Source organism: Morchella importuna (genome assembly GCF_003444635.1).
Source record: "Morchella importuna strain M04M26 chromosome Unknown Morimp01GS093, whole genome shotgun sequence".
NCBI classification, from domain to species: Eukaryota; Fungi; Ascomycota; class Pezizomycetes; order Pezizales; family Morchellaceae; genus Morchella; species Morchella importuna.
The window spans coordinates 11,421-31,268 of record NW_025763489.1 but is presented as its reverse complement, the minus strand read 5'-3'; the positions used below and the strand labels follow the sequence as shown (position 1 = coordinate 31,268).

Here is a 19,848-nt window from a genome sequence, read left to right as displayed (position 1 = left end):
CCACAAAATACCGCTCAAAGAAGGGAAGGAACCACCGTTTGGCCCGCTATATGGCATGTCGCGCGACGAGTTAATCGTTCTCAAGAAGTACATACAGGATAACTTAAAAAAAGGTTCCATACGAGCCAGCTCCTCCACTGCCGGTTCCCCTGTCCTATTTGTTAAGAAGGCTGATGGAACTCTGCGCCTTTGCGTCGACTACCGCGGCCTAAACGAGCTAACCATCAAGAAACGGTACCCCTACCACTCATCCGGGAAACACTCGACCGACTATCCAAAGCAAAATGGTACACCAAGCTCGACCTCCGCCAGGGGTACAACCAGATTCGAATGGCCGAAGGCGAAGAATGGAAGACAGCTTTCCGCACCCGATATGGTCACTTCGAATACACGGTAATGCCCTTCGGCCTCACCAACGCACCGGCCACATTTCAACACTTCATCAACGACTGCGTCCGCGAATACCTCGACCTATTCTGCACAGCCTATCTCGATGACATCCTGGTCTACAGCGACACCCTCGAGGAACACCAAGCCCACGTCGAAAAAGTCCTTGAAGCCTTGAAGTCAAACGGGATACTGCTGAAACCGGAGAAATGCGAGTTCCACACACAGAGCACCACCTACCTCGGCCTCATCATCGAACCCAACGGCATCCGGATGGACCCCAAGAAAGTAGATACAGTTCAGAACTGGACAGTCCCCAAGACAGTCAAGGATGTACAAGCATTCCTCGGATTCGCTAACTTCTACCGTCGGTTCATATACGGATTCTCCAAGCTTGCTGCACCGCTAAGTGGACTGACGAGGAAGGACAGAACATGGGCCTGGACAAGCGAAGCCCAAGCCGCATTCAACACCCTCAAAGAAGCTTTCACCACCGCCCCTGTTCTCGCCCACTTTGATCCCGAGAAGGAAATCACTGTAGAAACCGACGCTTCGGACTACATCTCCGCCGGCATACTCTCACAATACGATGACAATAATACCCTACGACCTGTGGCTTACTTCTCCAAAAAGCACTCCCCTGCCGAGTGTAACTACGAAATTTACGACAAGGAACTACTGGCAATCATACGATCTTTCGAAGAATGGCGCCCGGAACTCGAAGGAGCCGCACATCCAATCGCCGTCATATCGGACCACAAGAACCTTGAGTACTTCATGAGTACCAAGCAACTCAATCGGAGACAAGCACGATGGGCAGAATACCTCTCAAGATTCAACTTCGTCATCAAGTACAGGCCGGGGAAGCAAGGTGGGAAACCGGACGCACTGACAAGGAGATCAGGAGATCTCACTGGAGAGGGGGATGAAAGACATCTACATCAGAGTCAGACCGTGTTAAAGAGGGAGAATTTGGAAACTAAGCTAAGTTTGTTAGCGGGCTCTTTATCAAATGAACCTGCAGAAAAGAACGCCTCACTGAACAAATTATTTGACGAAGGATATAAAGCTGACCCATTCCCACAAAGGATACTAGACATGCGAAGCAGAGGCAAACAACAGTCGAAGGAAATATCAATGGCCGAATGCAGTGAGAACAGAGGACGACTACTTTACCGCGGTAACCTCTACGTGACTGAATACGACCCCCTGAAACTCCAAATTCTCAAGCTCTACCACGACGCTCCCTCTGCTGGACACCCCGGACGCGAAAAGACATTTGAACTCATCAGTAGGGACTACTACTGGCCTCGCATACGGAAATATATTGGCCGCTATGTCCGGAATTGTCATACCTGTCGACGAAGCAAACCAAGCACCCATAGGAAACTCGGCGTACTCCGACCCCTACCAATACCCGAATAACCCTGGCAGGAAGTATCGATGGACTTCGTTACTGGATTACCGGAGAGTGAAGGATACGATGCAATCATGGTAATCGTCGATCGGCTAACAAAGATGCGACACCTCCTACCTTGCAACACAACTGTTAACGCCGAGGACGTCGCTCGACTATACCTCCGAAATGTCTGGAAACTCCACGGCCTACCTACCCACGTCACCTCCGACCGTGGCACACAATTTACTGCCAAGTTCTGGAAGGAACTATGCAAACACCTCGGGATCGATGCAAGGATGTCCACCGCCTTCCACCTGGAAACAGACGGCCAAACCGAAAGGCTCAACGCTGTGATGGAACAATACCTACGAGGCTACGTGTCCTACCAACAGGATGACTGGGTCAAATGGCTCCCCATGGCCGAATTCTCTGCCAATAACCAGGTCTCCGCCTCCACAAAAGCTACACCTTTCTTTGCAAACTTCGGCTTCCACCCTCGGTTCACGGTGACGATCAACCCATCCAATAAGACGCCGCCCAGCCTCGATGCCAGGGACTTCGCCGGGAAGATGTTGGAGCTACATGAATACCTACGCACCAATATCTGAACGGCACAAGACCAACAAGAGCAAGCCACCAACGCGAAGCGAACCCCCGCGCCACAATATAATATCGGCGATATGGTCTTTATCTCAGCAAAAAATATCCGCACCACCCGCAACTCGAGGAAACTCGACTGGAAGAAACTCGGACCATTCCCTATCAAGGCAGTTATCTCCCCATATGCCTACCAAGTCGACCTCCCCCGGAGTATGAAGATGCACCCTGTCTTCCATGTGTCGCTATTGGACCCCGCCGCACAGGACCCCGTACCGGGCCAGGTACAACCACCCCCGCCGCCTGTTATCGTCGAACAGGAGGAAGAATATGAGGTTGAGGAGATTCTGGACTCGCGGGAAACAAGGAATAACGGCCTGCAATACTTTGTTAAATGGACAGGATACACCGACCCCACTTGGGAACCCGCCGCCTACCATAACGACACCGCCGCAGTCGATGTCTTCCATGCACAATACACTGGGAAACCGGGACCATTCAAGGCGAAGGTTAAAATCCAGGCTCGCAGGAGCTCGCGCTTGAAGGGTGGGACTACTTTCACGGATCGGTTGGTGGAGTCGTTGGGTTACGCGGAGTTGGATTAGTCAGGAGAATTCTATCGTGTTCTTTGGGTTTCTGTTCGGTTGCGCGGTGTGAGTCATTGGGATTAGTCATCGCAGGATTTCCTTTGGTATAATAAGGGGGCTCTCCCTCGCTTCGTTCCTGTTTTCCTTTCTCTTCTTCTTTTCCTTACGCAACGTCTTCTGTATCAATCTACTATACACTTGTTCGTACCTGGCATACCATACCAGGTAGAACCACTTCTATATCTACGCTGGTTACCAATATTACTTCTCTTCTCCACGAAGACCTCTGCACCTCGCTTGACCTCGCTTGACTAACTCGACAGCTTCTACTGTCGCATATCGTACCCTGCGGAATACTCGCTATCGCCGCCCCTTGAGACACACAAAGCAATTGGTTGACTTCATACTCGAACATATAGACAACTTGATACACCAAATAACCCCATGGAGCCAAGGACACCTTAAATCTAAGAAATGGTGGACCCCAGAGCTGAAGGAAATTAAATCAACCCTCCACATACTAGAAAGGAAAGCCAGAAACACCCAAAAGGACGAAGACAGGGAATCTTTCAGGAAGACCAGCAGGAAATGGATGGCAGCAATCCGAAAAGCCAAGGCAGAACAAAGGGAAAAAGAACTCATGGAAGCCAAGGGAAGCGCCATTTGGAAACTAATCAACACGGGGAAAAGAAGGGACTCTACAATCCCAACTATACAAGGTGAAGAAACGTTTGCGGGGAAGTGCCAAGCTCTAAGAGCCCAACTCTTCCCCACAAATTGGACGTTCCCCGACAACCCCCCACTCCAAATCAGACCCCCCTCTTTTGACCTTAGTTACGAATTACAGGAAGTAACAACAGAAGGAATTACATCCGCAATCAGATCATGCCCGACACACTCGGCCACCGGACCCGATAACATCCCATACCCGTTTATACAGGCAACAATAACGGCAAACACCCAACTCTTCCAAGACATGTTCTCGGCCATGCTCCGACATGGTGTCCAGCCGGATCGATGGAAAGCGGCAAAATGCATACCGATCCCAAAACCAGGAAAATCCGACTATTCGTCAGCCAAAGCCTACCGACCCATCTCCCTATTACAATGCTTCAGCAAAGTACTGGAAAAGATAGTGGCAACAAGACTATGCACCGCCGGATCCATCCTGGAGACCCTCAGCAAAGACCAGTTTGGAGGAAGACCAACAATTTCAGCGATCGATGCCCTACTACGGACCCTCACGCCCATACAACAAAACCTCCTAATCAAACGAACCACAGGAACCACCCCAGACAGAGCAGCCCTTCTCACAAACGATATACAGGGAGCCTTCAACTGCGTCAACCACCTCCTACTCGCAGAAATCATGACCCAACAAAAATTCCCAACATACCTAACCAACTGGTGCAAGGAATTCAACACCAACCGAACACTCCAATTCCAATTTAACCACGAACTGGAACCGCCACAACCATATGCCTCAGGACTACCCCAAGGCTCCCCCCTCTCCCCAGTACTATTTATGATATACGCCGGAGTGATAACAGACCCCACCAACTCCCCCAAAGAAACCAACACCACCTATATAGACGATGATGCACTCGTACAACTCGCAAAGTCCCCCCTCTACATCACCAAAAGACTCAACGAAAGAATGGCGGAAAGGGTCAAGAAAGCAGCACCCCTCAATATCAAATATGAACCTCAGAAATCCGACCTGGTCTTCTTCAAGCCCACATCGTCGAACACTCCAACTCCCAGAAACTCGGTAACAATCGCAAAAGAAGAAATCCAACCTAAAGACAGACTCAAATACGTTGGAGTCTGGCTGGACTCAAACCTCTCCTTCCGACCCCATATCGAAGAAACCATCGCCAAAGGCCTTAAAGCCCTAAGCAGAATCAGAAACACCGCACACCTCCCCGGGACAACAGTAAAATCCATCCACCACCTCATCGTCCAAGGCTTCCTCCCCACCATCCTATGGGGATCAGAGGCATGGTGGACGGGAGCCGACCACATCCTCCGATCACTATCCCCACTCTATAACGAAGCTGCCAGGATAGTAACAGGCCTACCCCGCTGGACAAAAACCGAAAGACTGCTGAAAGAGGCAGCACTCCCCCCACTCGAACACCTCCTCAACCACAAATCACGAAAATACGGGACGCGCATCCTTTGCCACCCTGCCGACCACCCACTTAACGAAGGACTTATACAGCTCCTCCCCACCAGAATAAAAAACATAAAAGGCACAGGCCTACACCGAATAGCATCACTCATGCTACCCTTCCAAGAACCAGGCAACCGCAGAGAGCGATGGATCCAAAACGACACCCTCACCAAACGCATGCTGGAAGAATGGAATTCCATCCCATGCACCAACTACCACGAGCCAGGAACCCTTAAAATTCACCCCAAACGAGCAAAACTCCCCCGATCCAAAGCGAAACTCATACATCGCATACGATGCCAAGTCACCAGAATAGACAGACACGCAGCATTCACGGAACCCGAACCCTGCCAATGTGGCTCGGAACAATCCTCCAAACACACCATGATCGACTGCCCGCGATGGGCTCAAATACGAAAACCACTTATGGACAAAATCCCAGGACCGCACACCTGGGAAAACTGGCTATTCACCAACCTCAACGTAGACCTGATCCTACAGTTCGCATCAAAAACCAACCTACTCGACTGGTACGAAATGGACGAGGAGGACCCGGAGGAATGATAATAGGTTTCTTTGTTCTCTCTTTCCTTTTCTGTACCTTCCTTGATCTTCGTTGCTTTCCGTCTTCTTTTCCTTTTCCTTTTCCTTTTCTGTTCTGTTCGGTCTCCTTTGTTTTCCTATGTTTATGGCGGTGGATCCGGTGTGCGATAAGTCTTGTACTTCAAAGCAATATAAAAAACTATCTATCTATCTTCTGTACTCCCTCGCAACACCAAAACTTTCGAACAACAATAACTTTTGGCCTGCATTTCCGATAAAACTTTACTCGAACACGATCCTGTATGTCAAGAGACCGTGTAATCTATTGGTATCTTATCGCACATCTGTTCGTACACGAAGCTATTCACGCTCTAGTCCCTGAGTTGTGATCTCCTCACCCCTCAACCCTCGCTTAAGCCTCGCGACCGTAGCGAAAAACAACAACCTGGCCTCACCAAACCCACCCAACCCACCAAACATTGCGGGCAGAAAAAGGACTCTATCAGAAGTCTTTCCTAACCCAATCCGATCCGGAACATCAGTGATGTCCCAGCAAGCCTCCTTGAGCTCCTGGTTCGCAGGGGCCCCCTCTTCAGGAACCCCGGCACCCCCCCGCTTCCCAGACACCCAATCGACCCAACAAACACAATCCACCACAGTAGAACAGACCCAACTCGGAAACGAACCTTTCTCCATCTTCGCCGAACATACTCAATATAACGAACCATACGCCCCAAAATACGACTACATCCACCCCAGCATTGTTCCCGAAGAAACCCACGCCAGAATGGACTTGAACTACATTTCTTGGGTGGTTGGAAACGCCCTCACCGTAGCACTCGAACCCCTCAACCAAACGACCGAACAAATCAACAGGGACCTAAAAGCCACCATTGAAGTCCTATCCACCCAAAACGATTCCCTCAAACATACCGTCGACATCCTGGCCAAACAAATCTTTGAAATGACAAAGAACAAGGACAAAACATCGGAAAAAACTCCACCGCCTTCAACAACAGCTCACCAACCTCTTTGTCAACAGGCCCAGCAACAAAGCAATCACTGAAGGAAGAACCTCCGCAATTGTCGCCGTCGCTGCTGCCACCACCACCGCCCCCGCCCCCACCACACCCGCCAACAACCCCAACCACCCCAACCATGCCCATCAGCCAAAAGGGAAAGCTAAGGAAATGGCTCCACCAGCACCAAAATCCTACGCGTCCGCTGCGGCAGGAAACACGAACCCCGAATTCACGACTGTCACGAACAAGAGGAAAACCAAAACCAAAGCAGACCCCCTGTTCAAACCGGAAATCACCAAACTCAACCGGGAAATCGTGATCGAAACCAACAAGGAACTCCTAGTCACCCCATCGGACATCAGAGACAAGATCAATGCAAAAATCCAGGACCCCGATTGCCAACTAATCGCCGCCCGGAAAACAATCAAGAATAACATAATCCTGGAATCAAAGTTCGCAACCCCAGCAACAAAGGTCCTTGAATACAAAAAGGAAATCGAAACTGCCTTGAACGAACTAAAGGTACCCTTCGTCGACATCCGAATTAACTCCAGATGGTCAAAATTCATCCTCCATGTCATCCCCACCTCCATAGGCGAAGCCTTCGACGCAGGACAATGTCTAGCATCGGAAATCAGAAACAACTACGGCAACACTTTCGAACTGGCACAAATCCCGAGATGGCTATCAAAACCAGAAGCCCGAATCGGAAAGTCCCACTCCTCCATGATCATCGCCCTCCCCGGACAATTCATCAAAGAAAACCTCGGCCTCCGATACCTCACCCTCTTCGACAGGAACTGCAACATCGACAGTTACCTCCCAGCAAACCCAGAGACCCAGTGTGCCAAATGCCTTGAATACGGCCATAGACAGGAACGCTGCTCCAACAGCGGAAGATGCGGACACTGTGCCGAGGAACACCAAACCAAAGACCACCCATGTACAGATGCGCCGGAGGTCTCAGATGCTCACACACACCTATCCGATGCTATCACTGCAAGGCCCCCCACAAAGCAACAGACGCCAACTGCCCAGAACGAACCAAAGTCCGAATCACAAACAGACTCGGACCAGACACAAACCCAAGCCCGCTACCAATTCCCGTAGTTATCCCGGCACAAGACCCCCCACAAGAAGATGCAGCCATGGATAACACCCAATGAGTCACATCAAAAGAACTACGGCTATCGCATAGCAACTGAACTGTGCGAAAAACGAACTCACAACAAAGTCAGTAGTGGAGGAAGCAGAACAGGACCAAAACATACTTTTTCTTTTGTTACAGGAACCATGGAACAACAAGGACGGCCACCCACCGGAATCCCCCCTTTTCTATCTATTCACAGCCAGCAACAAGGGCACTAAAGCCGCCACATACATCAGAAAACACGCCAACCTAAAACCAAAACACCACTACACGCACAACAACTTCATCGTCTCCGTCACGGTGGAAATCCAGAACCAAAAAACACAAATCCTCAACATTTACTCACCAGGGCGAAGCGGACCCTTCACAGAAATCTCCCGACAGATAATCACCATCCAAAACTGCCTCATCATGGGAGACTTTAATAGCCACCACCAATTCTGGTATGGACACAGATCCCACGACTACACCAACACAATCAGAGCAGACAAACCCGGATCCAAGAAGCTCAAAAAATGGATCGATCGACAAAAGCTATCCCTACTCAACGAACCGGGCGAATTCACACACTTTCCCAGAAACAACAACAGACCAACCATCATCGACCTGACCCTGATCAAAGGACCTATCCTGGACCACGATGTCCGCTGGAACATCGACCGCCATGACGCAGGCTCCAATCACGGGAAAACCATAGTACAACTACGGATAGAAAAACCCCCCCACATACCCAGAAGACTATGACACCGAACGAACTGGGAAAAACTGGAAGAAAACATCTCAGGCTTCCAATTCCCCCCCGAGGCATGGGTATCCCAGGCTCATACAAAGCAATCAGTCGACTTCATACTTTAACACATAGATAACCTAACGGATCAAGCCACACCATGGAGCCAAGGACACATCAAATCAAAAAAAATGGTGGACCCCGGAGTTGAAGAAGCTCAAAACAACCCTCAACACAGCGGAAAGAAAAGCCAGGAAAACCCAAAAAGACGAGGACAGAGAAACATTCAGGAAAACGAGCAGGAAATGGACATCACTGATCCGCAAAGCCAAAGCAGAACAAAGGTAGAAGGAACTTGCGGAGGCTAAAGGAAGCACCATCTGGAAACTAGTCAATGCAGGAAGAAGAAGGGATGTTACAATCCCAACCATACAAGGTGAAGAAACGTTTGCGGGGAAGTGCCAAGCTCTAAGGGCTCATCTCCTCCCCACAAATTGGACGTCCCCCAACAACCCCCCACTCCAAATCAGACCCCCATCCTTTGATATTAGTGACACCTTCCAGGAAGTTACACCAGAAGAAATTATATCCGCAATCAAATCATGCCCAACACACTCGGCCACCGGCCCCGACGGCATCCCGTACCCATTCATCCAGGCCACAATCAAAGCAAACATCCAACTATTTCAAGACATGTTCTCAGCCATGCTCCGCCATGGAGTCCAACCAGACCGATGGAAAGTGGCAAAATGTGTACCAATCCCAAAACCAGGCAAACCGGACTATTCATCGGCCAAAGCTTATCGACCAATTTCCCTACTGCAATGCTTCAGCAAGGTATTGGAAAAAATAGTGGCAACAAGACTATGCACGGCCGGATCTATATTGGAAACACTTACCAAAGACCAATTCGGAGGCAGGCCAACAATCTCAGCGATCGATGCCCTACTCCGCACCCTCACACCCATTCAACAAAACCTCCTAATCAAACGAACCACAGGGACTACTACCCCAGACAGACCAGCCCTCCTCACAAAGGATATACAAGAAGCCTTCAACTGCGTGGACCACTTCTTACTCGCAGAAATCATGACCCAGCAAAAATTCCCGACCTACCTAACCAACTGGTGCAAGGAATTCAACACCAACCGAACTCTCCAATTCCAGTTCAATCATGAACTAGAAACCCCCCAACCATACAACTCAGGACTGCCCGAAGGTTCCCCCTTATCCCCGGTCCTATTTATGATATACGCAGGAGTCATAACAGACCCCAGCAACTCCAACAAAGAACTCAACACCACATACATCGATGACGACGCGCTCGTTCAGATCGCAAAGACACCCCTCTACGCTACCAAAAGACTAAACGAAAGGATGGCCGAAAGGGTAAAAAAGGCAACACCCCTCAACATCTAATACGAACCACAGAAATCCGACCTCATCTTCTTCAAACCCACAACATCGAAAATCCCCACACCAAAACTACCAGTCATAATCGCAAACGAGGAAATCTACCCCTAGGACAGGCTCAAATATGTTGGAATATGGCTAGACTCGAACCTCTCCTTCCGACCACACATCGAAGAAACCATTGCCAAAGGCCTCCGAGTACTAGGGCAAATCAGGAACATAGCACACCTCCCTGGATCAACAGTCAAAACCATACACCACCTTGTCGTCCAAGGCCTCCTCCCTACAATCCTATGGGGATCAGAAGCATGGTGGACAGGAGCAGACCACGCCCTAAGATCACTCCACCCACTATACAACCAAGCAGCCAGGGTCATAACAGGCCTCCCCCGATGGACAAAAACTGCAAAACTACTTAAAGAAGCAGCACTCCCACCACTGGAACAACTCCTCACGCATAAAACATGAAAATATGGTACACGGATCCTTTGCTATCTGGCTGACCACCCCCTCAACGAAGAATTCATCCAACTACTCCCCAGCAAAATAAAGAACACCAAAGGCACGGGACTCCACCGAGTCGCAACACTTATGCTTCCCTTCCAGGAACCAGGAAACCGCAGGGAAAGATGGATACAAAACGACCTCAGCACCAAGCGCATGTTGGAAGAATGGAATTCCACCCCAATCACCAACTGCCACGAACCAGGAGCCCTCAAAGTAAACCCCAGACGAGCAAAACTCCCAATCTCCAAGGCTAAATTGATACACCGCATACGATGTCAGGTCACCAGACTAGACAGACATGCAGCATACACAGAACCTGAGCCCTGCCAATGCGGCTCAGAACAGTCCTCCAAACACACCATAATCGAATGCCCCCGATGGACACAAATCCGGAGGCCATTGATGGATAAGATCCCGGGACCACCCACCTGGGAGAACTGGCTCTTCACGAACCTGAACGTAGACCTTATACTACAATTTGCAGCAAAAACAAACCTACTGGATTGGTAAGAGATGGACGAAGAGGAGGAAGACCCGGAGGATTAAAGGCTTTCCTACTTTCCTGAACTCGTTTTTCCGTATCTCCTTACTTGATTTTCCTTTCCTTTGTCTTTCTTTTCTTTCTTTCCTTCTTTCTTTCCTTTGTCCTCGGCGGTGTTTGATGGCGTGCGATAAGTCTTGTACTTCAAAGCAATATAAAAATATCTATCTATCTATCTTCTGTATTCTCGCGCCCGACCGCGCGGGGTACAGGACCCCCTCCCGTTTCGACATCCTGATTCTCGAATTGCTTCAGGCCCTGAACGAGACGTCCCCCTATATACCGAGTTGAACTCTCTCACGAGGATGCGTCTTTCTTCTCACACCCTCCTCAAACCCGTCGGCGCCCCCGATCGCGACACACAAACAACCAGCGCTTCGAGGCTACCCCTCTCTACCTCGTATTGGCAAAATCATCGGGATCGCTAACGCAAATAGTACTGGTCTTTACATCTTTGAAACCAAGGAACCCTGCGCACACCTCTCTGCCGTCACCAGCTTCTATGACTGGGACCAACGGCTCGGACATCTCCCCGCTTCCTCGCTCTCACGGCTTCGCACCATGGTCGCCGAACCCAAGTCTCTCCCCACATCAGGTCACATGGAAACATGCAAAACATGTGAACTCGCTAAATCAACCAAATCCCACCTCGCTCCTCTCACCGAACCACAATCCAAACAACCACTGGAACTAATACACTCAGATCTGAGCGGCAAGTTCTCGACTCCTTCTCTGGGCAGTTTCAGTTACTATATCACTTTCATCGACGATTACTCCAGGTACGCTCACCTCTACTTCCTCAAAAAAAAGTCAGATGCAGCAGCTGCCACAGAACGATAAATCGCATACATGGAAAATCAATTGGACAAAACGGTTAAACGGTTTCGAAGCGACAACGGTGGCGAGTACATCCCCAATGACCTTCAACAATTTTTCGCCTCTAAAGCCATAAAGCATGAATTCACTGTACCTTACTCCCATGAGTCAAATGGAACAGCAGAACGCTTTAATAGAACTATAGCAACAATGGCACGATCCGCCTTGCTTGACCACTATCTCCCAAAAAATCTATGGGCAGAAGCGATCAACACCATGGTATACGTCAAAAATCGCCTCCCGCACAAATCACTCCCGAATATGACACCATACGAAGCACTTACCGGAAAGAAACCCTTTATTGGGCACCTCCGATCCTTCGGTGAAACCATGTTCATACACATACCCGTCGAAGCATGACCAGCTGGAACAAAACTGGATGCAAGGGCCATAACGGGACAATTCTGCGGATACGGAGACTCTGAAAAAATCTGTCGCGTCTACATACCATCACAAAGGAAAGTAGTTCTCTCTCGTCATTTTAGGTTTGAAGGTACATCCGTAGGGGAAGAAATCGAAGTCAAAACAAAAACCGATACACCCCCTAAACCAAAACATATCGAGATCAAACAAGAACCACCCTCACGTCCGTCAACACCAAAACAAAGTAGGACATATGACGACGACCCAAGCGACGACGACATGATCAACCAACAGATAATGCGCGAAACCATGGAACATTTCCCCGACACCGATTCGGAAGACCACGCAAGTATAGTGGGGGCCGGCTATACGAGGCCCGCCACTGAACATACCCCGCATGATGATAATGAAACAGATACGGATCAACCGAGACGTAACCCAGCACGGGAACGGAAACCTCCGGTCAGATACGGACACAACATTCAGCATGACACTACCCTAACAGAACCAACAAACTACCACCAAGCGATCAACAGTCCTGACTCCGAAAAATAGCAGAATGCTATGAAAGTTGAACTCGACTCACTCGCAAGGAATAACAGATGGAATCTGGTCAACACACTGGATCACCGCAAACTGGTTGACTGCAAATGGGTATACAAAATCAAACTCGGGCCCGATGGCAACCCTATACAGTACAAAGCCCGACTAGTCGCAAAAGGTTTCTCACAGGTCCCTGGTAAAGATTTCGATCAAACCTATGCCCCCGTCACCCGATACGAATCCATTAGACTACTCCTCGCTCGCTGCCTTCAAACCGGCGGCCAATGCGATCATATGGACGTCACAAGCGCATTTCTATACGGCGAACTTAAGGAAGAAATCTACATGAAATCTCCTCCAGGCTACCCCACCCCTGGCAAAGCATGCAAACTAATCAAATGCATCTACGGACTCAAACAATCATCAAGGGAATGGTATGCCCGCCTCTCAAAAGCGCTAATCAAAATAGGATTCAGAAAAGCAGACTTCGACCCTTGTGTCTTCATACACAAAACAGGGGAAGTTGTCATCGCAATATACGTAGACGATATCCTAATCTTCTACTGGTGCATTGAACGCAAAAACCGCGTCAGCCTCCTCCTCCACTCTGAATTCGAAATGACGGAGACTGGCACAGCCAACTGGGCACTCGGAATCCACTTGATCCACACTAAGACTGGCATCATCCTATAACAGGAAGCTTATCTCAAGCGTGTACTTATCAAATATGGCTTCAACGAATCCAGACCTGTGGCAACACCCATCGACAACAACGTCCACCTCCAAAAAGGAACAGAAACTGAGAAAATCGACGATCCAACAATTTATCAGTCGATAATCGGTTCACTCATTTACGCAGTAATCGGCACTAGACCCGACCTCGCCTACACCGTCACCATGCTCTCGCAATTTTCCTCCTGTCCTACCAAGGCCCATCTAGCCGCAGTCCACCGCGTCCTCCGTTATCTCAAGGGTACCCTCGATTGGTCACTCTTCTACGCCAAAACGTCACCAACTGCTCTCATAGGCTATAGTGATGCAAGCTATGCCTCTGACATCGACGATCGCTGCTCATTCACTGGCCACTGCTTTATGCTAGGGGAAGCTCTCATCTGCTGGCGCTCTTATAAGCAACGATCCGTCGCCACTTCCACAACTGAAGCGGAATACATGGCCCTCTCAGACACCAGTCGACAATTGATCTGGTTAAGGAATGCAATCCACGAGCTGGAACGAAAACCGAATCTCTCTTTTATTCTACGAGGCGATCACAACGGCTCTCTCTCTTTGGTTAAAAATCCTGTCTTTCATAAAAGGTCTAAACACATTGACGTACATTTTCATTTTGTTCGGGAACGGTTTGAGGATGAATTATTTGAACTGGAATATATTTCTACGAACGAGAACGTGGCGGATTTACTTACAAAGGGATTGGATAAAGGCAAACATGTTTTATTTTCTTCTACTATTCACTGTGGCTCACGAGGGGAAGTCTTGAAATAAGGTCGCTCGGCACGTTTCATAGTTCCGGAAGTTTCTCTTCATTTCATTATAGTATTCGTCATTGGCGTATGACTCACTTTCCTATTAGTCATTCTATTACCCACACGTCCATGACTCATTGTATCTCTTTTGTACTACCTTTCATTAAATATAAATACGGGGCATTCCCCCTTAGCTAGAACAATAACACGATCAATTACTTTACTTCTCCTACATACTTTCTCTAAGACGCAGGTCTGGTAAGCCTCACAAGTGCTCTAGAGGCAGTCACTAATGCTTTCTGGACAGAATACCTTACCGGAGGGGTCGAGTGTGGTACCAATTATATGCGCGTCAGATGGCACACATTTGACAAATTTTATTGGGGACAAGAAAGCCTGGCCAATCTATCTTACCATCGGGAACATCAAGTCATCGGTCCGGAGCAAGCCCACCGGGCATTCGTTAATTCTCCTAGGGCTACTGCCAGTCCCACCTAAGCTCGGGAAGAACTCACTCGCTAATTCCACTTTACGACGTCAGAGTCAAATGGCACTGCATCGCGCCCTTGGGGAGATCTTTCAGAGCATTCGGGAGTGCTCTCAGGAAGGCGAGCTAATCGCATACGCCGACGGGTACGAACGTCTATGCTTTCCGGTGTTGTCGGGTTGGATCGCTGATCAACCTGAGCATTCAAACTTACAAAATATTAGTACTAGCTCTTGTCCAAGATGCGAGGTGGAATTCCACAGTCTTGGGAGCACTCGCCGGAGCCCTACGCGCGATCACGAGGATTACCGGGAGAGGGTAAAGCTATTCAGGGAGAACCCGGGAAACCTGGGACCGGTGGAATACCTTGTCGCGAGATCAGTAAAGACACTCTTCAATGCTTTCTGGGGTATGCCGAGGGTTAATCCATACGATCTCAACAAACCGGACATTCTGCACAATATCTACCTAGGGATGTTGAAGCACATGATGGAGTGGGTTCAGGCTTTCTTGAAGAAGCACAATCGATTGGAGGAATTTGACAAGGCTTGGGCCTCGATTGCGCCTTACCCTGGACTGGCAGTACCGAACAAGGCATATCGTGCCACAACCCAATGGCAAGGGAAGGAGATGAGAAATCTGGGGCGGGTCGTTCTTGGAGCACTCGCGGCTGCTTTGAGAAACCCGGGGGTGGCTGTCAGGGGCGACTTCGCAAAGGCATTGAAATGTGTACGAGGCTTAATCGACTTCCACTTAATGGCGCAGTATGGGAGTCATACGACGAGCACACTGAATTATATGGAGAGCTATCTCGAGGATTTCCATAAGCACAAGGATATCTTTTTAGAATTCCGGGCGTACAAGAGGACGGTTAAGGATGCGAGAGATCGGACAAAAGCTGTGAAGACCTCAGGCTCCCAGAGCGCTCAGCGAGGTTTGGAGGAGATTCGCGAGATACGGGAAAGGTCTCACTTCAACTTCATCAAATTGCACGTGTTAACGCACTATCGGGAACATGTCGAGCGCTTTGGGAGCATTCCCCAGTACTCCACCGACATCAGCGAACTCGCCCATGTACGTCAGATAAAAGAGGCATACGGAGCATCCAACAAGGTCGATGCTGCAACGCAGATACTGGACTATGGGGGGCGGCGGTTGGCGTTAGAGATTCGAATTCTGAATCTGAAAGACATTGTTGGAGGTCCTGAGAGCACTGACGACATCCTTTGGAGCCATCGAGATAACCTGAAGGAGTTACTTGAGATTTTTAAAATCGAAGACCGGAAAAAAACACCAAATGAACGATCCATAGTAGAAGGCCGACTGCCTCTAAGGCGTCTTTGCAACCCCTCCACGAAATCGGAAAGACTTTTCAATATTGCGGATGGACTGCAAATAAGCCATACCACGTTATATCGCCTGATAAAGGAGTATGCAGAGGATGCGGGATGCTCTCAAAGCTTTGCCGGAAGCTCTGAGAGCATTTTAGAGCGCCGGGTGGAGATGTTCACATGTTTGCAGGTTCCGATACCAATCTTCCAAAGACCTGAGGTGTACGAGGTTCACAATATCAGGTGTACGGGAAACGCGGCTTTTAGGAAAGGGAAAATAAGAAAGGATTGGGTATGGGTGTCGGTAGCGTCCTCAGGGGAGTGGGGAGTGTTTCGGGGACGCTTACCAGGACGTATCGAGGCTTTGTTCAAGCTGCGGGACAGTGGGGGGCGAGCAGATAGATTATGAATAGTGGAGCTACTCGAGGCAAAGGATCGTGGTATCGCTGATAGCTCACATGGGCTCCTGAAGGTTTGTAGGAGGAGGAGGAAGAGGATGTGGGTCGTTAATATTCGGAGTATATTGGGAATGGCCCATTTGTTTGAGGTGGAGACTGCTAATTGGTTGGTAAATACTAGGATAGACTTGCGTACGTGGAATGAATTTAGTTGAATACTTGTAAAGCCGTGAGGGCGTTCTTGAGTGCTCTAGGAACGTTAGACCCAATTGGACCCTCTAATTCAAAATTCGTGTCGTTCTGCTATGCTTGCGGATTGGAAGAAGGAGGTAAAGTTTCGGCCGCTCAGTGTCTGAGTCTGGCTATCCAGCAAGCTCACTCCAGGAGGTCAATGCCAGTCCATGTTTGCTGCTTATGCATGGACATTGAGCTTTTCAGACGAGCCGTACCATGGCCTCAACCTCAAGGCTAATTATGCCTTTCACGAATCGACAGAAACATACACGTCCGTCAAAGATTAGTTAGTCGTCACCAGTATACAGGACAGTGCTCGTATCAGTATCCCGTGACTGACCGTACAGCGGCGTTGAGGATACCCACGTTAGATATCTTTTGAGGGACTGGTGCGGCCTTCCTATCCTTTGAGGACGGTGTATCAATCCAAAGGAGCCCAAATGAGGGTTGCCTCACGTTGAGTGGGTATGACGAATGCCTCAGCTCTGTGAGCATTGGTGAGTGCTCTGGGAGCACTCGCGGAAGGCCTCGCGGGAGCGTTCGCGGGAGCGTTCACGGGAGCATTCACGGGAGCATTCGCGGTGCCGTGAGAGCATTCGCGGTGCCGTCAGAGCGTTCGCCGTGCTGTGAGAGCATTCGTCGTTCCGTGAGAGCATTCAAGAAAACTGTGAGAGCATTGAGAAGTGCTCGCGTGTACTACTGACGTAATCAAAAGAAGCAAAAGTTCCTAGGTGCTGTGGGCGGAGTCACTCCATCCTAGCGTCTCCGGAGGGGGAGGGAATCTCATGGCGGCCCAGGCGACCAGAGCATTGGCGAGTGCCCTCCGGACGTGAGCCATATCTCTTGGCGGTCCCAGAGAGTGGGACGGTCCTGCGGCGGAGCCTGGCGCGAAGGTTGTACTCTGGCGGTTCCGGACGCGCTGGGCACTCGTGGCGCAGAATGCCCGCCAGGACGTAGGGGCTGCGCCCTGGGTAATAGGCGAGCTTGCTGATGTATAAAATCCAATTCCAATTCCAATTCCTGTATCTTACCCTCGCAACATCAAAACTTTCGATCAAATGATACTTTTGGCCTGCATTCCTGATAAAACCTTTACTCGAACACGATCCTGTATGTCAATATACTGTGTAATCTATTGGTATCTTATCACACATCTGTTCGTACGCGAAGTTATTCACGCTCTAGTTCCTGAATTGTGAACTCTCCACCCCTCAACCCTTGCTTAAGCCTCGCGACCAAAGTGCAAAACAACAACAAACCTGGTCTCACCAAACCCACCCAACCCCCAAACCCCATGGGCAGGAAGAGAACTCTATCAGAAGTCTTCCCCAACCCAACTCGATCCGGAACATCAGTGATGTCCCAGCAAGCCTACCTTAACTCCTGGTTCGCAGGAGACCCCCACCAGAAACCCCGGCCCCCCCACGCTTCCCCGACACTCAATCCACCCAACAAACACAGCCTACCACGATTGAACAAACCTAGCTCAGCGGGGAACCATGTTCTATCTTTGCTGAACACACCCAATACAATGAACCGTACGCACCAAAATATGACTACATCCACACTAGTATTGTCCCTCAAGAAACCAATGCCAGGAGGGAGCTCAATTATATCTCATGGGTAATCAGAAATGCCCTTACCGTTGTGCTCGAACCCCTCAACCAGACAACCGAACAGACCAATAAGGATTTGAAAACCACCATCGCAATACTCTCTACCCGAAACGAATCCCTCAAACACACAATCGACACCCTGGACAAACAAATGTTTGAAATGACAAAACTCAGGACAGAATATCTGAAAAACTCCACCCTTTACAACAACAACTCACTCATCTCTCCAGGCCCAGTGACAAAGTAGTCAACGAAAGAACAAGTGCTGCCATCGCCGCTGTCGCTGCCGCCACTATCGCCCCTACCACCGCACCCGCCATAAACCCGAACCATGCCCAACAAGCAACAGGAAAAGGCAAAGAAGCACCAATCCCACCAGCACCAAAATCCTATACATCCATTGCAGCAGGAAACGCCAACCACTAATATACCACGGTCACGAACAAGCAGAAATCCAAACCCAAAGCGGATCCCCTATTCAAAACAGAAGTCACCAAAATCAACAGAGAGATCGTCATCGAAACGAACAAGAAATCACCGGCCACCCCTTGCGATATCAGGACAAGAATCAACTCCAAAATCGAAAACCCGGACTGCCAATTTATTGCCGCCAGGAAAACCTCAAAAATAACATCGTACTAGAAACCAAATTCAACACACCTGCCTCGAAAGCCTTCGAATACAAACAAGAAATCAAAGCAGCCCTGAAAGAACTCAAAGTCCCCTTTGTTAACATCAGGGTTAACTCCAGATATTATAAATTCATCGTACATGGAATCCCTACAACAATCGGACACGGTTACGAAGCAGGACAGGCCATGGCCTCAGAAGTGTGAAGCAACTACGGAACCACATTTGAAATGGCACAAATCCCCAGATGACTCAGCAGACCCGAGGCCAGAGTGTGGTAAACACACTCGTCAATGATAATCGCACTTCGCGGACAGTATATAAAAGACAACCTCGGACTACGATACCTCACCCTATTCGACCGATAATCCAAAATCGACAACTACCTCTCAGCCAGCCCAGACACCCATTGCTCCAAATGCATAAAATATGGCCACCGATATGAAAGATGCTCTCACCAAATCAGGAGATTTGGACATTGTGCAGAGGACCACCAAATAAAGGAACATCCATGCTCCGAATGCTCAAGAGGCGTCAGATGTATCCACACACCCATCCGATGCTACCATTCCAAGACCTCCCACAAAGCAACAGACGGGAATTGCCTACAACGAACCAAGGTGCGAATTACAAACAAACTCGGACCAGACACAAATGCGACCTCACTACCAGTACCCATAGTAATCTCAGCAGAAGCCCCCGCAGAAGAAAACACAGCCATAGATAAAACCCAATGAGTTACAACAAAAGAAATACAGCTATCGAACAGCAACTGAACTGCACAAAAAACGGGCTTACAACAAAGTCAGTAGTGAAGGAAGCAGAACAGGACCACAA

The 19,848-nt window shown here is 49.3% G+C and overlaps 1 protein-coding gene across 1 annotated transcript; it reads left to right on the top strand.

Annotated features, from left to right (window-relative positions):
• Positions 1-14,607: 14,607 nt before the first annotated feature.
• LAJ45_11726 (uncharacterized protein) lies at positions 14,608-16,542 on the top strand (the record flags this gene model as incomplete). Its single annotated transcript, XM_046121201.1, has 1 exon — positions 14,608-16,542. One exon carries the CDS (start codon positions 14,608-14,610, stop codon positions 16,540-16,542), a length of 1,935 nt encoding a protein of 644 aa, XP_045965605.1.
• Between the last annotated feature and the right edge of the window lie 3,306 nt (positions 16,543-19,848).